This window comes from Leptidea sinapis, chromosome Z (genome assembly GCF_905404315.1).
Source record: "Leptidea sinapis chromosome Z, ilLepSina1.1, whole genome shotgun sequence".
NCBI classification, from domain to species: Eukaryota; Metazoa; Arthropoda; class Insecta; order Lepidoptera; family Pieridae; genus Leptidea; species Leptidea sinapis.
This window is the reverse complement of record NC_066312.1, coordinates 26,226,316-26,253,763: the sequence shown is the minus strand read 5'-3', so window position 1 is coordinate 26,253,763 and position 27,448 is coordinate 26,226,316. Positions and strand designations below refer to the sequence as shown.

Genomic DNA, 27,448 nt, shown 5'->3' with positions numbered 1-27,448 from the left:
TAAAATAATAATGTTTTAATCAACTTGAACCCATGCGATACATTGACAATAAAAACTGTATTATTTACCCTTGCTTGTATCTCAAGGTATTCAATAAAGCAGTTTATAAAAAAAAACACATACAAATTCCTCGGGATGCAAGTTCCATTATAAAAATAGAACTTTGATAAAAACTGCTCCAACCGTCAACTTCTACAAGCCGTACTGGAGTGTAACTTGTTTATTTTATAGGCCACTATAAAATACAATTATTATTTAACTTATGCCTACGAAGGCTTGTTGCAAAAACCTCCATACTGTAAGATTATTATTTTAAATTCTTGCTGGTTTTACATTTAATAAGCAGTAATCCCATAGCTGACATACATTATTACCAAGCGTAAAAATTATATTTTGCGCCGGCAGGTATGTAAAGTGTTTTGTCTCTGATCTAGTTATAGTTTTAGGTATTTAACATGTTTTTATATATGTTTGATTAGTGGCAACATCCAAATATTGAGAATCTTGATAGAAACTATATTACTAGGTTTTGTAAGGTAAGGTAAGAATCTAGTTCTTATTGGAAATCCGTTCAGAATCGAACACGCTTTTTTATTTTAATAAAAAAATATAAAAAAATCTCCGGTTGAAAAATAACAATTCCTTGAAAAATAAACTATTTCTAAGCAATATGAAACGGGGTTGTCCCATAGCAACATGCATTTATAACACAAGTAGGGCAATTTGAAGAGAATCGCATAAACAAATTGGAATAGTTTTCGGTACTCATACACCAATTCCTCATATGCACATTGTGTATATTTCTACATATTACTTCCCTGAATACTACTCCAGTGAGCATACGTCTCTTCTTTGCCTGGCCCTTTCCCATTTTATTTGGGGTCGGCCCTCCGTATCATGTGTCCCCAGGTGGCTCGGTCCTGGGTCATAGGTTTATTTGGGCTTCTGCGAGGTTCTTATTTACTATAGACATACATGTGATTCGGGGTTTTCTTCGTCCTTGGGGTTTAGTTTCTGTATCTAGCACTTTTCTGCTCATGTGGTTGTATGGTCGCCTCATAACGTGTCCGTATCACCGCAGGCTCTCCTGCAGTTTATCTGGGACAGGTCTCACTTTAATGGTGCCTCTAATGTGTGTGTTTCTGACCTGATCCAGCCTAGTTACATCACCTGCCCACCTGGCAATCTTCATCTTCTCATCATCCAGTGAGCACACGTAAGCTATATATTATTTAAAATGAAAACTGTGGAATGTACATAATTCTTGGCAATCACAGATGCTGTGCTAACTCTCCAAAAAATATACAAAATGACGTCATAGTTGTACGTTTAAAATATTTTATTCAGTAAAAGTATCCAATAACACAGTCATAAAACCACTAAACGGCTCCTATAAAACTGTTGTAAACATTTTTGGAGTCATCGAAACATTATAATCGAATAACTGGCAAGTAAAACATTATTTTTATGTAGTTCGTAAACGCCGTATTAATTTTACAAGTTATTAGGTCTAATAACACTTGTGTGGTGACCGTACTCGTATAAATTGCACACACAGCAAATAAATATATTAAACATATGTACATGAAATATATTCTGTACGTGTCTTTGTGTACCGAACTCTTCTTAAACGGCTAAACCGATTTTGATGGTAAGTAATCTTTTGTTGGCCGATGTGTTCTTGTATTAAATGTTCCCATAAAATGTGGATGAAGCCACTCCGGGCTTTTTATTGAATAAATTCTGTTGTAGATCATTTTTCTTTAAAAAAAGAAATCCGCTGTAATTTTTCATACAGTTTTCTCCCATCATGTTATATTTTCGAATGGGTGTTAAATTTTTTTGTTTTTCAATATGTATTTTTGAAAAACTATTTTTAATGAAATATTTTAAATTTTATTTATATTTAAATTATTAATTCAATAAAGCTCACGATGTAGTTTAACCAAATAAAATGTTAAAAGATGGTAACTTTAGAGCATGTTCATAATTTCGTGAGCAATTTTAATAAGGGTTTCAACTAAGCGACTTAACGAGAGTTATGTATAAAATTCAAATTCAGATTCAAATATTTTTATTCAAAAAAGGATGTCACTTATTGAAAGTCAAAAAAACTACCACTTATTCTAATATGCGTTAGGCCTGAGAAGAACGAGCGCACAAACTCTGCGGGCTTTATTTTTTTTTTCATAAATTCAAAAAACATGTTTATAAAGTAACATTGTAAAATTAAACTTATTATTTAATAGCTTGAGGGCGGTGGCTCCATTCCCAATTTCTGGTATCATTAAGAAAGGCATTTATGTTATAGTTACCTTTAGCACACAAACGTTTTTAAACAATTCTTTTGAATAACGTAATACTTTTGTTTTGAACATTTTCTGGGATCTTCTTCTTAAGTTTAGTTCGTAATCAATAGAATTAATTGTACCTACATATTATGGCAATCGAACTTTACTAATTTAGTCTTAAAATAAATCAGTATTAACGAATTTAAAAAGAAGTGTGTACATTCGTAATACAATGTAGTGTTATGTTTTACTCGTATCTGTGATCAGATTTATAGAGACAGTGAATTTTAATCCGGGCATAAACTTATTAATGTGTAATTTTTCAGTATAAATAACTAAAAAATAATAAAAAATCTTTTTTAATTGGACGTAGTTCCTGAAAAACGTTTCAAGTCACAAACATAACATTTTAAGGAATTCGTGTTTAAAGTTTAATAAATATTAGTGTATTCCATACATGTGGGTTGAGCTACTAAGTCATGATGTCATTTAAAGAGTGACAGTAGGACATAGTGCCATTTTTTGTCAGTCCGTTAATATGAATTTTGACCAGTTTTGTGTTTTTAACTCAATTTCAACATGATTATGGTTTGGAACGTTTTTCTGGAATTACGTCCAATTATTTTATATTCTCATATAACACAGCCAGTATTTTGTATAAATTAGCATGGCTCGTAAAGAATAGTTCCCTTTTTAGCTATCTTTGATCGGAAAGCTATTCTTATGTCATGCTCTCACCATGGGAACGTCGTTAACTTCTCAGAATATTATGTACTCCTTATCGTTAGGATATAGCTAGCAAAAAAGACTAAACTTATTATACTTTTTTCTATTTTATGTGAGCTGTCAACTTTATTCAGACACGGGAGCCTACCAGCCTGGTAGTTTTACTTACTGTTTTGAGTAAGAAAAAAAGTGCGTACACTTTTCTGAAAGTCCGGCTAAACTCCTGTGATTCCTCTGCTGTTGCAAGATAATGTGGGCGGCGGTGATCACTTAACACCAGGTGACCCGTACATGCGTTTGTTTTCCATTTTCATTAAAAATGTAACTCATTATTTTTATTGTTTGTGTGTTATGTTTGAGTGCGAAACTATTCATCCGATTTTGTTTATGAATATTGTTTAAAGGACGTAGCATAAGATTTTGTCCATACGATTAGAAGAGTTCCTTATGGATCGCGATATAAAGGATTTTTACGCATAGCTACGTCGCATGAAGCATTGCTATTACCGTGAACGACGTATTCCACGTTCCAATCTCAGATTATGAAGTATCCCAGAACTAGAAGTTGAACCAAACTCGATCATCAGCGCTCATCATCATCATCGATGATGCGGCCGGAGATGTACACCTTTCATCATGTGAACCTCATCCGTTGATCCGTATTTGACCGGAAAAGTCATTAAACCTTCCATAAAGGTTATCTTAAACACGAGCAAAACGCAAGATTCTCATAATAATGTATATAGTAAAAAAATATATTTATAAAATTTATTCTAAATGCAATTGTTGTTTTGATAATTAGTTTTTCGTACAACCCAAATACAAAGTTTCCTCAACGAACAAATGCGCTTATAATTAAAATATTATCATTCATAAATGGCAAAAAATTAACATCAGTAATTTTCTCTTCAACAATGTAGATGATTAAAAGATTAATATTAAACAATAGGTTTATTGATATCTAACATAAAGATTTCTATCATTGGTTTGTTTTTGTATTCGCAATTTGTTTTTCGCTTGTATAAAAAAAATATTATGTTATTGCTTGACTACAATTTTATTCATTCAAAAAGAGAAAAAGATATTTGACATTGACGTGAATTAATATCGTATTTATAATACGGGGAAATAAGTTTATACTTTGTGAATATAATAGTAATAAAGTTTTATTTATGCCGAAATAGTTTTTACATTCCAAGTATGTGTGGTAAATAATATTTTAAACTTAATGCTTAACTAGACAGATTTTAGTGCGTACTTAGAGTTTACTTATGTTAAACTTAGCTGAGAGCGATAAAAACCGAACTTGAATTTGCATTAGACAAATGTTAGTAGTCAAATGACTATAAAAACGAAATCATAGATTAAGTTAAGCCCTTATTCCCAAATTCATTTGGCATTAACTTTTTCGTGGTTTGAGATTAATAAGGTCGTAACTACAACTTTCTTTTTATGGTTATGTCTATGGTTCCGAAACGAAATGCGTCCGAACTATTCGGATCCGAAGTTCTTTGTTAATAGGATTTAATTTTAAGTTCCTCGTTCTTTTATTTTGGACGAAAATTCGGCTTTAGATTTTGATAATCCTCCTGGAATAAATTTTATTTATGTTTTTATGCAGAGTTGAAGTTATGATGATTTTTGAACTAAGTTTGAAACAGTAGCTGAGAGCTTGGACACATGAAAGGTTTAGCTTCGCTTCGTCAACTAAGTTGGAAAAAATAGTTCAAGTGTTGTATTGTAGCTGTGTTTCAGACTTACATGAAAATTATTGTATTACTAAGAAGTCTAGAGCCCATCTAGTAGACCAATAAGAGGTGCTGTTGCACAGTTTTTTTTTATAATTGCAGATATAATTTTTCGCTTATTTTGTATTCAAATTCAAACCAATTAAACTTTTGTACCTATATAATTATCAACAATTTTCTGTTATATAGTGTGACTATTATTACTTTAATAATATTAAATGTAATTAAATCTATCTAAAAGTTAATTATTCTTCTTGGTCAATGACACGAATATCCAAGTTATAAATTTAATCATTTACCACCTTTTCTGAAAGAAACGACTTTTCTCAATTCATATTCAAAAACGTAGCGAACTACTAAAATATAACATTCAATCGAAAATTTAAATTTTTAAAGGTCTAGTAATTTATTATTACTACCAGTGGGAGGCTCCTTTGCACAGGATGCCGGCTAGATTATGGGTACCTACCATAACGACGCCTATTTCAGCCGTGAAGCAGTAATGTGTAAACATTACTGTGCTTCGGTCGTAGCTAGTGAAATTACTGGGCAAATGAGATTTAACATCTATCGTTTCAAGGTGACGAGCGCAACTGTGTCAGCTCAGAATTTTTGGGTTTTTCAAAAATCCTGAGCGTCACTGCATTGTAATGGGCATGGCGTATCAGTTACCATCAGGTGAACGTCTTGCTCGTTTCGTCCCTTATTTTTATAAAAAAAAACTATTTCAACTTGCCTAATTTTATAAATATACATTTATAAATACTGTAATTAAACATTAAGATGACTATGCACTCTTAATGTCTCTCTGTTGCAGATGTACCATCAGTGAATATCATTTAAATAACCCACATAACTCAAGAACATTGAAGAATGGTATTGCACGTATAAAGGCTCTCACCGCCTATACTATTAATCGTTTAGCTTCAGAACCTTTACGACCAAGAAAAAATAAAGTAGACATATTTCAACTCTGTGCAATTACCATTAATATTTGATTTAAACGTGATAAAAATGCAATTATTTTGATTATACATACTGTATACAGATAAATTTATGTTAAGCTAGCTGACGCGGCAAACATTGGTTTGCCATATAAATTATTTTTAGAGTTAAGCCGTTTCTTGGATATTACAACATTACTTTATTCAAAAAATAAGATTTTTTTTCTAAAATAAACGTAGCCAAAGTTACTCCTTATTACATCAGCTACCTGCCAATAAAAGTCCTGTCAAAATCGGTCTAACAATTTAAAAAAAATTGCCGGAACAAACAGACAGACAGACAAAAATTGTAACAAATGTAATTTTGGTGTATGTTTGCATATACATTCATATACATGTAGTAAAAAACGGTTATGTCAATATAACAAACAGACACTCCAATTTTATTACATGTATAGATATAAATTAAACATTGTTGTTGATTGATTCAAATATCACTCGTTTAAGTTACCGACTGCTCAGACAATTTTTTTTGCTGTTTTAATAATAATATTATCATTCTTAACAATAATATTATCATTATCAATGCAACCAAAACATTATTATTAATAAAATCAAACAAAACAACATAAATTAACTTAATCACATATAACATACATATCTACTGTTTCATTGTGGCAACTGGCAACAGAGAATACACCAGGGCCTCATAATTTTAATCTATTTGCTTTTGCTTGCATTAATTTATACAGTTATCTGTAACATCGCCTATAACAATTACAGACTTGTTGACTTTATTACTCCTTTTATCCAGCGGTTGAACAGTTGCAATTTTAATTTAATTACCCCGGTCTATCTCGGTAAGCCAAATGGAAAGGCGCCCTTATAAAGGCCTATTGTAAACTTATTTACTATAAATGTCTATATTTATTTAATTTGTTTGAGTTTAACGTAATGAAATCTAATTAAAAGTAATTTACTCATGTAGGTCACAAAATAACACTTATAAATATCAAAGTTATACATTTTATCTTTAACCACCACCTCGCAAAAGGTTTAGCTTTAATGAGAAGAAGTGGCAAAAAACTCATTGCTCCGTTTTCAATCAATATTTATAGCTACATTATATCACGAATTTTTTAATATGATCTCTGAATAGTGATACAACAAATACTCTTAATAAAGAAAAATAATAATAAAGTAAAGATAGCGTAAGTGAAAAATTAAAAAAATTAAAATAAATAAATAAAAAATATCAACAGTTACTGATTACAATGGATGCATCAATTCGGACACTCTGTTAATTATTAAAGGTATAAAACGCACAATTGAAACATTAGAATTATTTAAAGGAAATATAGATTTAAAAATAACGACAAAAGCAATGTTTTCGTAGACAGGATCATCCATCCACCAAAATAACAAAGAAAGAAATTTTTAAGATCTTTTCTTAGTTTCCTAACCATATTTTCTTATAAGAAAATCTGTTGCAAAGTTCAACAACAATCCAGTAGAAATTCTAAAATAACTGAAGAAAATTTACGTGTGATTAATAAATAAAATAAAACATTCAACAAACTTTTGCCATATTATATCTTATGAATAAAATATTCTTGATAGGGATCATAATTGTGTTTTTTAGGAACATTTATTATTTTAAATTCTTAATAAAATAATTTTCGGACAAATTGTAAGTATTGTTATAAACTTACCTTCATATTTATAACCCCAAAGTTTTCACTTGCACTAAAAGTATTTACGTATTTCAAGACTTAGAATATGAAAACTGTAAAGGGACTTTCCCGCGTGTACGCTAGATCTTCAATGGCGGGAGATTTTCTTAGAGGATAATGTCCTTGTGTGGTCGACAAGGTTACAGAGCAGTGTATGGGCGCGCCACACAAAGTCAGCCTCTTATATCCATCGTACAAGCTATACAGATGCTCGCAAACTTAATAGGATCGCATACGATATTAATAGTCCTTCAACAGGTTAACAGCGCTCTTCCAATTAGTGGATGCATTTTTCTAGAGGCGATGGTTACTATCATTTATCTTCTGAAGAAGTAATTGTTTAAGTATTATGGATGCTATTTATATTGCAAGGTTTTTGCAATGGTTTATCCGTAGGTTTTTGATTGACGTTCGCATTAGCGGGTCTAGTTGGCGTAGTCCTGTCCAAACGTTACTATTATTTATATATATATATAAATTATCTGAAAATTTGATGTTTGTAAGTTTCGAATGGTCTCCAAAATTTCTGGACCGTTCTTGATGATATTTTTACACAGTTACATCATTTTTCATTTATTTTTTTGGTTAGGTGGTTGATAAATCAAAACCAAGCTAATGGTCTACGTTTGCCTCAAATTTCATTGAGATTAATTCAGCCATTTTTGCGTGATTGATAAAGATAGATCCATACATAAAAACTTTAACATTTTTATTATATTAGGCTTCTATCCTCGACTTCGCTCGCATTAGGTCAACATACAAAGTACGACGTCGAACAAAACCAGATTAAAGTTATTATTTCATCTCTTTCCCTAGCGTGGCCACAAATACATGTTCTATCGTTCCATAGATTCATTTCGTGGTCGTTCGTTACATGTAGACCCCCTGAAATTTGTATTATGCTCCCTCGGGGAATTCTTAAAAATTTTGAATGTACCTTACTTTCTCATTACAATATCAGCAAGGATTAGTATTAGATACGTAGGTCCCATCCCATCCCTACTCTGTAGTATTATTATAGATACAAGACTACGACCTTCGGGGGGAAATCAATGTGAGTACGTCTTCTAATGCCAATTGAACGCAGCCTATGAGACTGCGTTTCTGTATTATCATTATGCATACTCGCTGGCTGTGTGGCTCTATCTGATGTTGAACGGCGGATTTTCTGTTGATTCTCATTATTTTACAAAAGTTTACGTGAAATATGGCGTAGTGCCATCGTGTCTTTGCCTCTTGTCCTCAGCGAGAACAAGTACTGTGCCCTCACCAGAATACGACATGCGGCGGGAGGGTTTCTGCGACTCTGGGAGAGTTGGTATCCTCCAAAGTTAAAAACTCTTCCAAGGCCGCTGTCATATTGTTGTGGAAGGATTTTCTGTATGACAGTAGTGTTAGTCCAGTCGATTCTCGAAAAAGAATTTGAAGAAGAACAACTTGAATATTTATTATATTATTTATGCCGGGTTGTCTCCTTCCCTCAAATACGTGCGAAGGGAATGATGGCTGGTCCATGCGTCAACTTATAAACGGGTGCTGCTTGTGGTGCCAGGTCGATCTGTCACAGTTAATAAATCATTGTATTTGTTGGATGCGATTACTAATTGTGACAGTAATCACGACCATAATGTTCACGAAGCATCTTTACACAAACGATGAATTCAAGCTCTAAAGGTTAATGCATCCAATAAAGGATACAATATATTATTTAATACTTTTTATGAAATATGTGATTTTATTTATACAGGGTGTCCCGTAATCAGTGGACCAACGGGATACCCGTGATAGGGGTGGTCATCATCTCTCGAAAACACCAAATTTTACTGTTCTAGGGCCAGTAGTTCAAAAGATATGATTTTTTAAGCATTATTTTGAAAATTCTACCCTTATCAACACAAAAGTTGAAAAAAAATATTTTTTATTTTTATTTTGCCCTGTTTCTTAACTTAAGGTGGCTGAGGAAACATGTGTCTTCACAATTAAATCCATTTTTGTGAATAAATATTGCCAAATTAAAAATTAAAAACCAAAACATGCGCAAATATCAAATAACTAAATTTGCAACGTGATGTTTGAAGCAAGCTAGTGCAAAAAAAATGTATGACAGCCTTGCGGACCATTATTTAAAAAACATCTGCAGTTCATACTGATTCCAAAAAGGTATAACAATATTACATTTTACAAAAAAAATAACTTAATAACCAATTTTAGACTCCAATTGCGAGAAACATTTAAGCGCTATCTATTCTGAGAATTATTTTGTTATCGAGAGAGAGATAACACAATATGCTATCTCTTTCTCGCTCAGGTACCTTTTTCGTTTACGGGGTCCTATTGGCCGACGCCTATGATCCCCACACCCTAATTTTTCAAATTATTCTTAGTTTCATCAGAGACTTGCTCATAGCTCGTAGCTGCACACGTGTTTTTTACTTCGCTACCATTACGACTCTTTTTTTTGGTGACTGACGCTTGAATTGGACCTTGTTTGTCTTTGTGATTTGGATACTGTTTGCCCGGATTTTATAAAATGCCTAATACCTATACTCCTCGTGAATATGCTGAGATGTATTTTATTTACGGTCTGTGTAATGCAAACGCTCGGCAAGCAGCCCGTACGTATCGTGAGCGCTATCCTAATCGCGACCGCTATCCGGATCATCGAATTTTTCTCCGTGTAAATAACGCGTATTTAGAAGGCAGAATTCCCGGAGCTGCAAACAACGTGGGAAGACCTAGAAGAGTCGATGAACTTCAAATACTGGCCGAAGTGACAGAAGAACCTTCTACGAGTGTTCGTCGTATTTCAAGACGTACTGGTATAGCAAAAACAACAGTACATCGCATTTTAAAAAGAAACAGTTTATACCCTTATCATATTCAACGAGTGCAGGCACTATTACCTGCTGATTATCAACGGAGGATAGATTTTTGTGCAGAGATGCTTCGCCGATGCCGACAAGATCCACTATTTTTCAATTCAATATTATGGAGCGATGAATCGTGTTTTAAAAGAGTTGGAGTGTTTAACATTCATAATTTACATGAATGGGCTGTTGTGAATCCACGTATTGTACGAGAAGATAGATTCCAGCACCAGTTTGGAGTCAATTTGTGGGCTGGAATCTTAGATGGTAAACTTATTGGTCCATTTGAGCTCCCACCGAGGCTTAATGGTGCTCGGTACTTGCAATTTTTAAGAAATGACTTAAGTAATTTATTAGCAAATGTACCACAGGAGGTATGTGAGAGGATGTGGTTACAGCATGATGGCGCACCCGCTCATTATTGCAGACAAGTGAGGGAATATTTAAACGAGTCTTACCCAAGTAGGTGGATTGGACGAGGAGGTACAATCCCATGGCCAGCTCGATCACCTGATCTTAATCCATTGGATTATTTTTTATGGGGATATTTTAAAGAATCCGTATATGAAACCGTTAACGATAACGAAAGACAGCTAAGACAAAAACTGAATGTGGTGAGTGAAAAAGTCAAAAATAATGAAAGGGCGTTAAAAAGTTTAAAAAGAAATTTTATAAGAAGATGCCGGCTATGCCTTAGAGTAAGAGGAAGACATTTCGAACATTTATTATAAGAAATAAATAAAAAAATTCTAACTATTTACTTTTGTTTTATTGTAAATTCCGCCAAGAAATTGCTATCTAATGTTGATTTAAAATAATTATTGTCTTTTATTGTTTCACAATAATGATTAATTATACCTTTTTGGAATCAGTATGAACTGCAGATGTTTTTTAAATAATGGTCCGCAAGGCTGTCATACATTTTTTTTGCACTAGCTTGCTTCAAACATCACGTTGCAAATTTAGTTATTTGATATTTGCGCATGTTTTGGTTTTTAATTTTTAATTTGGCAATATTTATTCACAAAAATGGATTTAATTGTGAAGACACATGTTTCCTCAGCCACCTTAAGTTAAGAAACAGGGCAAAATAAAAATAAAAAATATTTTTTTTCAACTTTTGTGTTGATAAGGGTAGAATTTTCAAAATAATGCTTAAAAAATCATATCTTTTGAACTACTGGCCCTAGAACAGTAAAATTTGGTGTTTTCGATAGATGATGACCACCCCTATCACGGGTATCCCGTTGGTCCACTGATTACGGGACACCCTGTATACGATTCATGTATTGGATGCAGCACCTAACAAACTAAGCTGTTATGTATATTACAGCCATTGTAAAATACTCTATTTGATTGAAAAATGTGGCCGTTGAGTTTCTTTCGTGTTATTCCCACGAGCTCAACTTTTTCCGAACATACGGTAGATTCAGTAATTTAAAAGTAATATTTATAAGTGACAATTCAAAAGCGCTTCGTTTAAGCCAAATTGAATAAAGTTTAGTAGACTTTGACTTTGTAGTCTGACAAAAATCGACGAAATGTTAACCAATGATTGCGTGTTGAAAAGTTTGGTATTGCATGACTTAATACAGACGTGCCATACAGTATTAATTGGAGGTAATAAATGTCCATTGAGAGTATGAAAATTATCAATATTAATTATTCCCACAGCCTTCATCGCTGTTTTAATTAGTTATATTTACATAGTAGTGTCCATTTTTTTTTCTAGCGCTCTAAGTCTGTACTCCAACGGATGTTACTGCTTTATTCTTAAGACGGATCATGGAAATATCTATGTAAGTATATGTTTGTCTACTGCCTAGTTGTGGCTCCATCTACAGGTGCTACTTTACAGTTGACAGCCTGTTCAAGGCCAATAATAAATGTATTTAGGATATTCGTTTCACATGTCACTCAACAATTTTATTTTATTGATTGCAATGGATCAAACAGTCATATACAAATAATTCAATCTAATATACCAAAATAGTCCCATATTACTTCACAAAAAAAAGATACGATTTTTATTACCATACCATGCCCGTACCATGATATTCCTTAACTAGACGGTATGATATATTTTGTAATAATAAATGCGGACACTTTTAATTATGGCTTACGGATGAGATCTTGTATCTAGGGCTATTTAATATCGATGACCAAACCCAATAAAAAAGCTAATATAAAATATTTTAATTTATTTCTCTTTACTTTTTGTAACAACCCTACCAAAATAGGTAACAATTTAGCAACAATCTAATTCTCTGTACCGTTTAGTTACTCATGTGCCCGAGAGAGAGAGAGTACTTTTTACACCAGAGCGTAACCGACCTTACAAAGCGACTAATAAGCGAACACATGAATTTTAAAACTGATATGACATGGGTACGTGGCGGATGAGGATCGAACCGGGGTTCTGGGGTGAGAGTCAATGGCTCAACAAATTGAGCCACCGACGATTTAGCGACACATACAGATGACAATGCATTTTAAATATTCTATTTGATTGAAAAGCTTGATCAAAACTGGGAGAATTAGTTCTTTATAAAGGAACTGTTCACCAGACATATGAAAGGTGGCTTTATTCAAAGTCAAAGTCATAATCAAAATCAAATAAATTTTATTCATAAACAATTTGTTAATTTTAAAGTGATATCCCTCACTTCTGAGATTAATTAAATTAAATTTGTAACCGAAAGTTAAGAACGATGCGGGACTCGAATTTGTGATCTCTTGGGTTCCGTCTGAGCGCTCTTCTACTGAGGCAACCGTTCTGAATACAATACAATTAGGCTTAAAACGATCGCTTTTAAATCGTCACTCTAAATATTTCTTTAAGATTACTGAATCTACCATAATATGTTCGGAAAAAGTAGAGCTCGTGAGAAGAACATACAAGAAACTCAACGGTCACTTTTTTCAATCAATACAGTATTTTCTAATGGGTGTAACATTTAGCCATGACATGGCTACGGCTCTCAATGTAAGATCTTCTCATTGGTTAACAGCACGGGTATTTGGAAGGTCCTAAAATACATTAAGGCGCGGACTGACTAGGGATTATAAGCGCTACAACCAACCCTACAATATTTGTGTTGATCATGTGGCTAAGCTGCCAATGGGCATTTATTTTACTGATTTTCTTTTGTTTATTCACAATTTACATATTAAATTGAAAAATTGTTCGGTTAGTTAAGTTTTAGAAAAGTACTAAATCTATTGAATTCTTTAAGAATTATTTTATAGCTGAAAATTCGGTGCTTTTTGACTCCAAAGTTTATTTTTGGTGAGCAACTTCCAAATTTACTTCGAATACTTCAACGTATATAGTATAAATATTCTATTCAGTTCAATTTTTTTAAGCCCCTTCTTGAGAACTGTATTTTTTGTGTCGGAATATTTTCATTGCCTTATGTTGTAATCGACTTTGTAAAAAAAAATTGTGGATATTGAGGTATAACCGCGCCTTAACAATACAAGCCAAAAAAAACATAACATATTAGTAGAAATAGCACGTACAAACATAGCTTATCTGAGTTTGATGACCAGATCCTATATTTGCCACAGCAGAACTCTTAGAAGAGCGTTGCCGTTCATCTTTTAAGCTGAAAGTATTCATTTAGCTTGAGGGGTGATTAGAATTAGTCATTACCTTATTTTAATCATCATCAAACTTTTAATTTCATACTATATTGATAGCTAATATTAAATTTACTTGTTATGATTTGATTGAAAAAAAAAATGATTTCTAATAATACCAAGTTAGGTGATCACCTGACCTTATGAATCTTCAAGTTTTCTTCGTTTTTTATTCTAATTATTGAATATGCGACACACAGCTTGCCATGTGTTTCTCAAATTTCGTTCAACTTCTAAAATTACAAACCATTTAATGTGATTTATATACGGACTTCGGTAGTACAACCCAATGTCCTTATGTTCAACAACCGTTAGGGTATTTCGCAGGTGAGAGAGAATTATTAGAGGCATTATTTGTTTATTACTGGCAATTATTAAACGTCACTTACACCAATTAAATACGGGAAAAATTATCCACTAGTGCGAGTGTGTCTCACGCAACACGGGTTCAGTACAAATATCGATGTGTTAATGATGTCATTCGCTCTCTTTTGTGATTTAGATTCCTTGGATATACACATAAACAGTCAAAAATATTTTATTTCGTAGGTGAATTGCACAACTCTTGAATAATGTCATTTTTTTTAGGCTGTAGCTCGTTCGGAAGGCAGATTTCCTTAGAGAAGAACGGGCAAGAAACTCTAAGGTTGCCCTTTTCAAAACAGAATGGTATTACATGTTCTTATTTTCAATTAAATTTACAAATCATTTCAAATACAATACATGCAAAATGGAACAAAAATACTCAAACGTCAATTTCCTACTAAATGCCGTACACGAGAAAGTAAAAAAAAATTAATAAGTAAAAGATAGTTATAGTTATTGAGTACATACATACAGTACGACAGAAATACCCCTTTGGCGTTAAAACAAAAGATTTATTATTTTTGTCATAAAATATATATTTATTAATATATATATATATATATATTAATATATATATATTTATTAATATTTTTATTTATTTTGAGCGTTTGTTCTCGTACCATACGTTTAAAATAAAATACAATAAAAAAAAATTTAATATATGCTTGATTACAAAAAAGGCCCCCGTTAGGTATACTTATACGATAGACAAATAGACGGATAACGAATTGATAATATTTATATTTTGTGAGAAGGAACCCCATGCATACCTAAGTGTAGGTATTCGTCTCAAAATACCCTCAGTGTACCTAACTGTTAACTGTTTATTTGTGAACGCTAAAAGCGTGTCCATTAGAATGACCAAAAAGTCAGATTAACTTTAAAATGTCACGTTTATGTCACAACAGTTACGTGAATCTGCCACTTTAGCCGCTCATTCTGATAACTTTGAAAGCCTTGATCAAATCTAATGGGTCAGTAATATTTGGTAATATACCCTGTGGGACCTGCCATAATACCGAACTTAAAAGATATGTTTAATATGACATTATTTACACATTCCTAGTAACAATAAGTCGATAATATTTTACAGACAAAACGTCAGATTTTCAGATTTGTTTTTATTTTAAAATTTGTAATGCATTTATTCTGTTAGAGCGCTTTCGCACTAGCATAGCACAAAGCGCTCTTACGCATTTTGTGCACTCACGCAAATTCTATGTACAAAATTGCATCAGCCGATTCTATATATTAAATCGTACAATATATAATATACAAAACTTGTCAAATACTATCAATAATCAGTCCGTCCGTCATAAGTACAAAGGCTGTTAAAACTGGAAGAACCAGAAATTATCAAAACAAAAGTATAACGCGACATTTGTAGATTCCTGTCGCTTAAAATCAAACAAGTAAGTAGTCAATATTGTAACCGAAGCGTGACGTCATTATTGTTTATTTTCCGCTTCAAGCCATTTTATATACTAGCGTAGAGACGAAGAAAGTATGCGCAAGAGATGAACATCGTCTAACGCAGATACAGCTATATAGAAAAGGAAAGTCTATCTATTGTTCCTGTAACCTATTTTGATACACAAGTCGTACACAGTCAGCTTAGCTTATTTAGTTATTTAACACAATTGTTATTAAACATGTCAAATAACAATTGATTGATTGAAATTATGAAATATATTTTAGGGGTAAAATAAAGATTATATACCTGGATAATTAGTAAATTAAATTAAAGATTCTCATTAGTAGCCAAGGGGAGCGCTTTGTATTCATATTATATCATTCATTCAATATATCATTTGCCTCTTACTTATCTTCTAGACAGCAATGCGTGATAGTGAAAGGCTTTAGATCGAATACATTCACAGCAAAATCAGGTATTCCACAGGGTTCCCACATAGGCCCTTGTGTATTTAACGTGTTCATTAATGATATATTAATCTGTCTTCAGTAATAGCATAGTTTTTCTCTTTGCTGACGACCTCAAGCTTTGCCGAGTGATTAGAACCTCTGAGGATACAGATCTGCTACAGAAAGATCTTTCAAATTTGTCGACTTGGTGTTCGGAGAATGGAATGTTATTAAATACCTCGAAATGTCACCATATAAATTTTACACGCAAACATAACATCATTGAATCCCGGTACCACTTTTGTGGAACAGCATTGCAAGAGGATTGCATTCGTAATTTAGGAGGAGTCTTTGATAATAAACTGACATTTCTCCCACATATTGACAAAATCATAGCTAATTCTTCTAGAACTCTAGTTTTCGTATTAAGAAATTGTAAGCATTATAAAAACCGGCTCACTAAGATTATTATTTATAACGCCTTTGTGAGGAGTACCTTAGAATACTGCAGTGTTGTGTGGTCACCACTCACCAGTCTATAAGGTTCACCAATTATGCATTGAGCTAATTCAAAAAAGATTTTTGAGACACCTGTCATATTCGGTTGGTCTACACAAACTTCATAAATTATATGTCGAAAGACTGAATTATTATTATACTGAATAAATATTATTTAAATTGGAAAGCCTATCAGTTCGTCCTCAAATATCAGATATGGTGTTCTTGTTCAAAGTACTGGGAAGTTTTATCGAGTGCCCTATGTTGCTTGAATCGTTCACTTTTAGAGTTCCTCGCCGATTACAATATAAACCCCTGAGTCTTTTACGATTGCCGTTAGCTCGTTCTAATCTGAAAATACACTCACCTATCTAGACTATACCAAACACATAATTCTCTCGATGTATCTGTAGACATAATATTTAACACGTCATCCATTTAAGAAATATTTGATTTTTTTTTTTTAAATTCAAAAATTTCCGAACCTGTTGATCGGAATTTCTTTGAATAATGTTAAATAGTATTTAAGTTAGTTATAATTCTTAAGCTATAATAGTTCATATAGTTTTGAACTTAATGTACTTGATATATTTTGTTACTTTATTTACACTTTGTGGCACCTATATTCAGTGCACTTACAATTTTATTTAGACATTTAGTTATTTTAAGATTACTTTTAGTTGAACTGTAACTAGATGTCTTATACTTATATATTATTACCGTTAATGTAAATATAAAGATACTTATCTGTGGAAAATGGCACTGGAGTATATCATGCATTTATTACTCAAAAAAATGTATACCTACGTTCTATATAATGTAGAGTTGGTCCGACTTTTTTATGTAATGGCTAATTACAAGAACTTTGTTTTTTGTTATGGCCTAATACGTATATATTTGAAGCATGTAAATTTGTGAAACAAAATAATCATATATTAGTTTAAAGGAGCTATTGATTTAAATCCTCGTTCTACCTGATTACCAGATAGACTTATGTGTGACTTATGATATATGGCCACTATCTCCAGAACAAAAATATACATAGTTAAAAAGTACCCTTAGCTTAGGGATTGGTCTCCGCTGCGCTCCAACTATATACTGCACTACCTAAGAACAATAACATTTTATTATGTCAACTCACGAGTAGACTGGTATGTAGTTAGTGCAGTCCAAGAAAAATGAGTTGAGTGGAAACAATTTCATTGTGCCACTAACTTAAATTTTCATTGTAATATTTATTACCTAGAACACTGAAAATGCTTAGAAAATGAAAAACGGCTTAATGTAGAAAGTTGCCAATACTTTTATTGTTTTTCGAAGTAATCTCCGTTCCTCTCTACACATCGTCGCATTCGAACCACTGAGAAAAGCAGTGGGCCCATTCTTCCTAAGGGGTCTCTTCTATGACATGGTCGCGGGTTAAAGTATGGTGAATCCATCTGGTACAAAGCTTCCGTGCGCCTAAATGTTTGTGTAATATTTTTTGAACTTGACTCATACCAATGCCTAGACTTGCCCCTACCCGCTGAAAGGTCACTCTCTTATCTTCCTCTATCACGCGTCGCACAGCACTGATGTTATCTTCAGTAGTTGCTGTTAAAGGAAGTCCCTCACGCGGATCATCATTGAGATTGCTACGTCCACGCTTAAACTCGTTAAACCAATTGTAAATAGTGGCACGAGATGGGGCTTCATTAAGAAGTGCTGATCGCAGCCTCTCATAGTTTTGTTGTTGAGTAAGCCCGCAACTAAAGTCATAATAAATCATTGACCGAAAATTTTCTCGTGTTAGGCTCATTTGCATTTTGCAATGCAATATACTACATTAGGTTACCAAAGAGTTCTAAAATTCACTAAACGCCACCAGAGGTTGGCTTTGGCCAAGTGCCCGCTAAGCCTTCAATGGAGGCGACCTCTCTTGAGGAGAGAGAGGCGCAAGCGGCACTCCCTTGGCTGTATCCGCTGGGCTAAGTACCTACTTTACAATTTATCCGCCATTGCGTTTAGGTTTATATCCATTTACTGTTATTTTAAATAGGTACGGAAATATTAAATAACAGCAGGGTACTTACTGCATGATTTAATAAAACACAAATATAACAGTATTAGGTAGGGAATTATGTTATTGGCACTTACTTTTATTAATATCTGTAATATGACAGATTATATGAGTGCATCGACCCTTTTTTACAGCTTTGCCGAATTTTTCATAACTCGGGTCGTTTTATGACATTTGTGGGCTAACGGACTCCAAGAGCGATGTGGAGATGATTCACTGAATATTTTCTTATTGTTTCCTATCATACTTAAGTATTATATTTTTTTTATTCTTGATTATTTTGTTTTACTTTAGCCATGTTGTCTAAGCACACTCGTTTTTTCTATGACTTTACCAAAGAATATATTGTAATAGTACCTACAAGTAACTCTACACTACTTACGTTTCAGAAGTCAGCGCCATCTATTATTTACTTTCAGTTTATGCTAAGCCTCCCCATCCTTTCAATTAATGCCGTAAAGTTTTATGGAATATTTATAACGAGGATGATCTTATTATTTTGTGAGAATTAAAAAACATAGATAATAATATTATAGTGTACTGAAACAAAATCTAGACGCGCTCTAAATTAATTATGTAATATGATAATATCACTGACAATAATTATGACATTGACGAATAACTCGATGCTTGACAGTTGACACATTTAACATCTAAGTTTTAGTTGCATTTTCATTTCTGGATGCCCGATTTCTGAAATAAGAAGCTTAAATTATTTAGATGCTGTATTGCAATACTCACTATCTGCAATAATTTAAATAATATAAAAGAAGTAAAAGGATATACAAGCAATATGCCACGTGGTAAGTTAGAAACGTAATATTTGTCAAATCTCAATGACGACATTTTCCATAATAAAATGTGCTTTTTGCGAAGCGTGAATCATTCTTAAATTATTCTTTTTAAATACTATTAAGGTAAATACACAAACCATAAAGGCCGTAACCGAAAATTCACCAGTCCAGAAGAATTGGAGGAACAACGGAAACAAGAGGAGTTAAAACAAAAGTAAGTTTTATATATCCAACAAACTCTGTTAGTAACAATTTTTTGTGTAGAGAATGACCTAGCTTTTAATATCTATGAATGTTTGAAGTTGCATCACAATTAAAGTGAAAATATATAATCACTGTTTTCTACACATACAAATTTTAAACCAGTAGTAAACTTGATTGATATCATTTATTGCAATACAAATTTTATGTAATTTTTGTTTCTGTAAAGTAGCCTTTTCTGGAACTGTTAGAATATAAGCGACAAAGTATAGTATTGATATTTTTTAATTCAACTATGTATAAAGAATACCTAGTATATTACAATAAAACAATATAAATACAACTACCATTACATCATGTGAGCCTCTTGCCAGTTTGCCCCCTTCTATAATTAATATAAGATATGTAACATAGTAGAAAGAGTAACACCTAATATATGAAATGTTAGGTGTTACTCTTTCTTCTACGTTCTTCTTTTTTTATGTTTCATGATCATCATCATCAGCTGGAAGATGTCCACTGCTCGACAATGGCCTCTCTCAATTTCCGACAATCGGTCCTGCGCTGCCCTCATCAAACATAGTCCATCTTGTTTGGGGCCTACCAACACTGCATCTTGCAGTATGTCGTAGCCATTTGAGGACTTTACTACCCCAACAACCATCTGTCTGTCGAGCTATGTCCTTTGCCCACTGCCACTTCAGTTTTGCAAACATGTTGGACTATGTCAGTGACTTTGGGTCTTCTACCGATCTCCTCTTTTCTTAATCAATCTCTCAGGGAAACTCCGAACATAGCCCTCTCCAATGCCCTCTGAACAACCATGAGCTGACCATGAATAATATGTATACATTGTACATATTATTCATTTTCCATGAACTATTTCAGATGGCGGAAAGAACATGGGGATGAAAGTTCTAGTGAAGAAGAAGCTGGTGGCAGTAAGTCTGGTTCTGAGAGTAGTGATGAGAGTGATTCCGATGATGAGGTATTGTTCTAATTCTATTCACACTTGTACACATGTAGTTCTAAAAAGTTATGTAAAATCTGTGCCAAATCAAACATGCCTTAGTATTAGGGCAATATGATATTATATGTTTGAACTTGATAAGGCTTACTTTGTGATTAGCACTGAGGCTGTCTTTACGACTGAGCAACTTTAAACTCAATATTGTGGCAATAGACGAAATTGCTATACAAATATATTTTGATAATATGTTTTTGTGACTGTCTTCTATCGTCTTTCTTCACTATGAGCTTATCATGTGTGATGTACACTTTCCTTTCTTTTTGTAGTTCTTTTGTTTTACATGTATTTCTTTTGGGTATTCTTCTATGATAAATATCTATATCTGGTGTGGCAAATCCTTTCATTGCACAAAATTATGATATATTGTTTATGTGGTTGTTATAAAACATAACATAGGTGTTTTTGTTTTGCTTGAGATGTTTTAAACAGTTTTTTAGCAATTTCTTTTTTATTTAAACATTTTGAACATATTATTCTTATTAAGCTATTATTGCTGATATTTCTCCCAATACGGCTGGTTACTGCAGGAGCATTAGACCAATACCCACTAGCAAATCAAAAACAAATCTAATTATAAATATATCAACATTACACACAAGAACATTACGAACTCCCGAATCCTTATTGGAACTGGAGACAGCCTTAGAAAACATAAATTGGGATATCCTCGGTATCAGTGAAATGAGGAGGCCCCAAGAAGCAATTGAAGAGAGACCCGAGTACATAATGTATACTAAAGGAGAAGCAGGTGGCCAAAAGGGCGTAGGTTTTCTTATTAAAAAACACCTTAAAAACCATATTCTTGAACTAGTTGGCATTTCTGACAGGATAGCAGTTCTCAACATGAAAATACCCAGTTATAACAAAACTTGGACAATCATACAAACATATGCATCAACACAACAAGCCGATCAGCAAACAATTGAAAAATTTTATAGGGATTTGTCTGTAGTGGTTACTAAATATAGAAAAAACAATGTAATTCTAATGGGAGACTTAAATGCCCATTTGGTGTCAAACAAAACAACATGGAACATATAATATGAAACTTTAGGTTTGGTAAATGAAGTGCAAATGGCCAAAAACTAGTAGACTCCTTGATGGAACACAACCTACACCTTCTTAATAGCCTATTCAAAAAAAAGAAAAGCAATAAGTGGACCTGGACTTCTCCACATGGAAAAAATAAAAATGAAATAGACTACATTGAAAACAACCAATCAAAAGCATTTATAGACACTTCTGTTGTACAAAATAATAATAATTAACGTCAACACTGAATATCGACTAGTTAGAAGCAAACTCAGAATAAATCCACCAAAGGCATCCAGGAAATATATAAAGAAAATACCAAACAGGACAATTGATCCAAATTGCAAGGACTTAGTCCAATCACTGCCAGAAAACATCTATGACCTGATAAATGGTAACACTAGCATCAAAGAAAGTTACCAGAAACTAGAAGAATATCTAACAGCTCCTACAAAAATCAAACCAGGTAGGAAACAAAAACGCCCACTCAGTGAGAAAACTCTTTACCTTATAGAAGAAAGAAAAAACCTAATAGCAGGACCTTTTAAAAAGAACCTCAACTAATTGCAGAAACCAGTAAAAATATAAAAGAAAACATAAGGAGGGATCGCAAAATTAGAAGACTACATACTTTAGAGACATTAAATCAGGAGGAATTTGCGCACAGCAAAGCATTTAAAGAATTAAAAGAAATTAACAAAGAATGGATCCGGAAAGTCAAATGAGGAACAAAGACCGTTACCAAAAGGGAGGATCCTAGGAAGCTTATAACTAGGCATTCGACAGGAAAAATTGGCCCAGAGTTTGAAGTAAAAAGGGGTGTAAGACAACCACTGAATGTAAGAGACCCAATGTCCCCTAAGTTATTTTTTGCAGTCCTTGAAAGCATTTTCCGCAAACTAGATTGGGATCACATGGGCCTCAACATAGATGGTAAGAAATTAAACCACCTCAGATTTGCAGATGATATCATATTATTCAAAGAAGATCCAAAGAAACTACAAGGTATGATCGAGTCACTATGCAAGGAAAGCGAAAAGATTGGTTTAACAATGAACACCACAAAAACAAAATTAATGACAAATTCAATAAAAACCGAAATTAACATAAATACAACCTTCCTAGAAACTGTAAAAGAGTACACATACCTTGGCCAACTAATATCTCCTGTAGACCTCACAAGCAAAGAAATAAATACAAGAATAATCAATGGATGGAAAAAATATTGGTCTATGAAGGAAGTCATGAAGTCCACCAATCTCAGCATTACAATAAAAAGAAAGGTATTTAACACACATATCCTAACCTGCATTACATATGGATGTGAGACATGGGCACTCAACAATGAGCACCGAGACAGGCTTAAGTACTGCCAAAGATCAATGGAACGAAGTATGACGGGAACACATAGACTAGACAAAATTAGAAATGAAGACCTGAGACAAAAAACTAAAGTAACCGACATACTCAATAAAATTGATCAGCAGAAGTGGAGATGGACTGGCCACATGTTGAGGGATGGCTGGGAGAAATGGAGCAGAATTGTCACAGAGGTTGCACACACACCTCCCACCTTGTCCGAGGTCTCCTCTGGAGCCAGAGGATGAACTCAAACTCACAGCGGGCTCAAACTGGAGAAGAGTGACCCATGACAGACTCCAATGGAAAGAGCTAGAGGAGGCCTTTGCCAAGCGGCATATTGAGTTAAGAGACATCCTCTAACTCAGAATAAAAAGGACTTAATAAATTAATAGATTGCTGGTATTTACAATAAATTTTATAGATTTTTTTTTCTATTTTTTATGAAAATAAGGGACAAGACGATCAGAATGTTCAGCTGATGGTAATTGATATGCCATGCCGCTCGTCACCTTGAGACAATAGTTGTTAGGACTCATTTGCCCAATAATTTTACTAGCTATGGCGCCCTTCAGACTAAAACACAGTAATGTTTACACATTACTGCTTCACGGCAGAAATAGGCGCCTTCTTTGTATCATCTTCTAATCTCATGACTTGTCTGACCTGTTTCCTTTTTCACCATGAGGTTGCCATGTTGGTTGGAAGTCTTATTTTCTCTGCTCCTTTTCTGTCTTTCAGTGTCACTTGTATCATGCTTCATTTCAACACCCTTTGGCATGTTCTTAGTTTTAAATAATGTGTTTTGGTCAGAGTATACATGAGCTAAACACTTTACTTTTTGCTGTTTGTGGAATATGTTTGTTTTTAAATATTTCCTAGTACCTGTATCTTTTCCAGGCATTGGAGACTCAAGATTAATTTGATCCTCAAAGGACATTGTTAGTCCTAACTATGTGTATTCCTTGACATATTTTATTTTTCCTTATCTATGTTGATGGCTTTTTGACATGATTTAAGTATTTGTATTATATATAGTATCTCACTGCCCGATATTTCTCAGCCAATCAACCAAAGCCTCTTGTAACATAGTTTGGAGGGTATTGTTATTCTCTGATATCAGAACTAAATTATCAGCGATTCTAAGGTGATTCAATTCATAACCATTAATGGTTACATCAATATAGTCCCACTCGAAAGAACTAAAAATGCATTCTAGTGTTGCTGAAAATGTTTTGTAGAAAAATCATCTCCCTGTCTTACCCTCTAGCAATTAGGAATTCCTGTATTTATTATACATACATAAACTCATTTGAGTGTATCATGTACAAAAGGTCGTCGGAATACACAATATTATTAAATTTGAAGTGTCATACTTATTATGTTGGTGGCAACTAAATAATCAAATTCTAAATTTGACAAATTTTTAAATGATTTTGCTTTCTTGTAAAATTAAAGGTCCTAGATTAGTCTTCCATATGTCCAGGTTGGTTAAGTAATATAATATCCTTATTAACAAGTATATTGCTACTTATAATTAATCATGTAATGAAGAATTTCAGTTCACTTTATAATTTTATGATGAAATAATAGGATAACCTTATTAATTGCAGCCAGCAAAGGCAAAAGGTGTGTCCGCTTTAATTGAAGTAGAAAATCCTAACCGTGTAGTTAAGAAGAATAAAAAATTATCCAATTTAAATACAACTATTGGAGAAGGAGAAAAACCGCAGTTATCAAGGTACTTGTACACTTTCATTATAGTTTTTAAACTAAACTTTTTTGGTTTATGTTTATCCAGATCAGAGACTTACTGTCACTGTCTATGATCTAATTTTTCCTGATAATTATATGGATATATATTAGAATAATTGTTAAATTTCCATCCGTTATAATATGGACAGGCGTGAAAGAGAAGAAATTGAAAAGCAGCGTGCAGCAGCGGCATATCAAAAAGCCCATGCGGAAGGCAAGACTGATCAGGCAAGAGCAGATCTAGCGAGGCTGGCTATTATAAGACAGCAGAGAGAAGAAGCTGCCAAAAGACGAGAGGCAGAGAAAAAGGCCAAGGAAGAAATTCCTAAGAAGAGGTAAGCTTTGACAATTGATATTGTCATACTTTCTATACACAGCTTATTCTTTTCAATTATTGTTAATAGGTTATTTTATATTTAATAGTTATAAGGTACTTATTGTACCATGGTATCTTACTCTGGCATTTCAGTGTTTTGATTGTCATAGTACAATTTTTTTTACTTATACTAAGAAAATACTCAACGCTGATAAAGAAGATTTCAATTCAAAAGACATTACTATCACTTCTACTTTATTATTTATGTTCTCCTGGTACCTATGCAGAAATTATATCGTGCTAATGACGTCAGAATATAATAAGGTATACTAGCTTCATTCATAAGGCAATCCCTTCTTCGAAAAATGTAAGTGTAAAGTGTAAAATTGTCTTACGAATTTTCGATCAGGACACGTGTCATGACGCGAGTTTAACATTTTATAGCCATGCCAAGAAAAGTGCTCAACACCGCTAAAGAAGTTTTCACTTCAAAATATCGCTTTTTTTTGACTTAAGTGTATGATTATTTGTTTTATAAGAATGCTACGTAGTTGTTATTAAAAAACAAATTTTGAATTGAATGGTATCAGAATTTTATTTTACATATGTAATATTAATTGAGGGAGGCGATGGCTGGCCCATGCGTCATGTTCGTGAACGGGCGCTACTTGCGGTGGCAGTATGATCCTGTAGCCGGAAACACTGCTTCATGGTTTCAAAATTAAAAATTATATTTTTTATAATTGCTAATAAAAATGGTCGCTAAATACCTTTATTTATTTACGATGTGTGTGGATTGATGTATCTACTGTACCATGGCCTACTATTATTGTTGATACGGTAGTAGTCGGCCGTGACTCTTGTTTTTACGTATTAATTTACATATTTTTTTGAGTATTTGTAGTTTGAGGGTTATTGTTGCATCACTTTACATATATTGTAACTGAAATGATTTGTGAGTGAGTGATTGTCACAATGAGTTTCTTGCCACGTCTTCTTATTAAAGCTCAACCCTCAAAGGCGGTGGGAATATAAAAAGAAAAGTCATTTCCTTGACCTGCGTGAATGGAGTGATTTTGATTGCCCTAAAGGATTGAGCTTTTACGAAAAAACCCGTTACGAAGTAGCGGTAGATTCAATGAGAAAAAAAATTTTTTTTTGACATTCATAAGTGTCATTTCCGTGACCTACATGAATAAATTTATTTTGATTTGATTTGAATTTAAAATGTGTTTTTCTGGTTGCAGGTAGACCAAGAGTGTTCTGCAAGAATCTAATTAATTATTTGATAAATAAATGTTTATTATAACTTTTATGTGTGAACACAAAATTTTATGTAATTTAAAGTTAATTTGTAATACACTTTTGTTTACATTTATAAAACACTTAGCGGTCATTTACATTATTAATTGTGCAATTGAATCTTGTTTTTCTCAAACTCAAATGGAGCTCAATAATTAGTTTTTACTTTGACATATTTTATTATCTATAATTATAATTGCCTCAAACACTGGTTGCTCAATTTTATTGATTTTATATAATTTGCATTCATCTAAAATATGTTGTTTCTCCAGGTTAAATTATAATGTGGCATAATTAATCGATCTAGTAATACATTAGTCTTGCAATATCAAATATATAATATAGGAGTACCGATTAAAATTTTTACCATTAATTACTTAATGCACCTGCGTTTTATTACAATTGCGGGTTTTTAATGCCTTAATTATTGTTTTAATTTAGACTGCAAAGTTCCGATGGTTAATTTTAATCGACCACTCTGTGTATGTACTATGTGTTTTTTTTTTATGTAAATTGCATGTAAATTTAATTTCAAATAATTCATATTATATGCTAATTAGAAAATGTTTAATGTACCAATTTCTATTGAATAAAGTTTTCAAAGTAACGTTTATTTTATTCTACACAATTTTTCAACAACCAAACTCTTCTATACCTAAATTAAATTTTTCACCAAAATTTTTGAACGATGCGACCCGAACCCGCGACCGGGTTCCGTCCGAGCGCTCTTCTTTACTTGCTTCTATATATATATACCATAGATACTGCAAGATTCAACTTTACAAATAATTTTATTGCAATTGTAGAAATATTTACTAACTTCAAATTACTATAAAACTCTGTGAGGAGTAGACACTCATGCAATTTTTAAAACCATTGTAATGTCGAGACATCTGTGTCTCCCTAAGGAAACACAAGGCCG

At 33.0% G+C, this 27,448-nt stretch overlaps 2 protein-coding genes across 4 annotated transcripts in view; one reads left to right on the top strand and one right to left on the bottom strand.

The window, feature by feature from the left end:
* LOC126978456 (uncharacterized) overlaps nucleotides 1-7,580 on the bottom strand; it is a 39,114-nt gene extending 31,534 nt beyond the window's left edge. For all 3 annotated transcript variants that reach the window (XM_050827262.1, XM_050827261.1, XM_050827263.1), the window contains exon 1: nucleotides 7,422-7,580. The gene's annotated coding sequence lies outside the window, so the exon portion shown is untranslated. The remainder of the gene's footprint in view (nucleotides 1-7,421) is intronic.
* An 11,792-nt stretch (nucleotides 7,581-19,372) lies between these two features.
* On the top strand, nucleotides 19,373-27,133 carry LOC126978491 (28 kDa heat- and acid-stable phosphoprotein). Its single transcript, XM_050827324.1, has 6 exons — nucleotides 19,373-19,540; nucleotides 19,655-19,745; nucleotides 20,621-20,720; nucleotides 24,767-24,894; nucleotides 25,058-25,243; nucleotides 26,472-27,133. Exons 1-6 carry the CDS (start codon nucleotides 19,531-19,533, stop codon nucleotides 26,473-26,475), a joined length of 519 nt encoding a protein of 172 aa, XP_050683281.1. The 5' UTR covers nucleotides 19,373-19,530; the 3' UTR covers nucleotides 26,476-27,133.
* The last annotated feature ends 315 nt before the right edge of the window (nucleotides 27,134-27,448 follow it).

What these genes read in the sequence shown, in the direction of transcription:
- LOC126978491 (XM_050827324.1), top strand. An exon ending in CAAGAGGAGTTAAAACAAAA is followed by an intron (nt 19,746 to 20,620) that starts GTAAGTTTTATA and finishes GAACTATTTCAG; the next exon opens with ATGGCGGAAAGAACATGGGG. An exon ending in AGAGTGATTCCGATGATGAG is followed by an intron (nt 20,721 to 24,766) that starts GTATTGTTCTAA and finishes TATTAATTGCAG; the next exon opens with CCAGCAAAGGCAAAAGGTGT.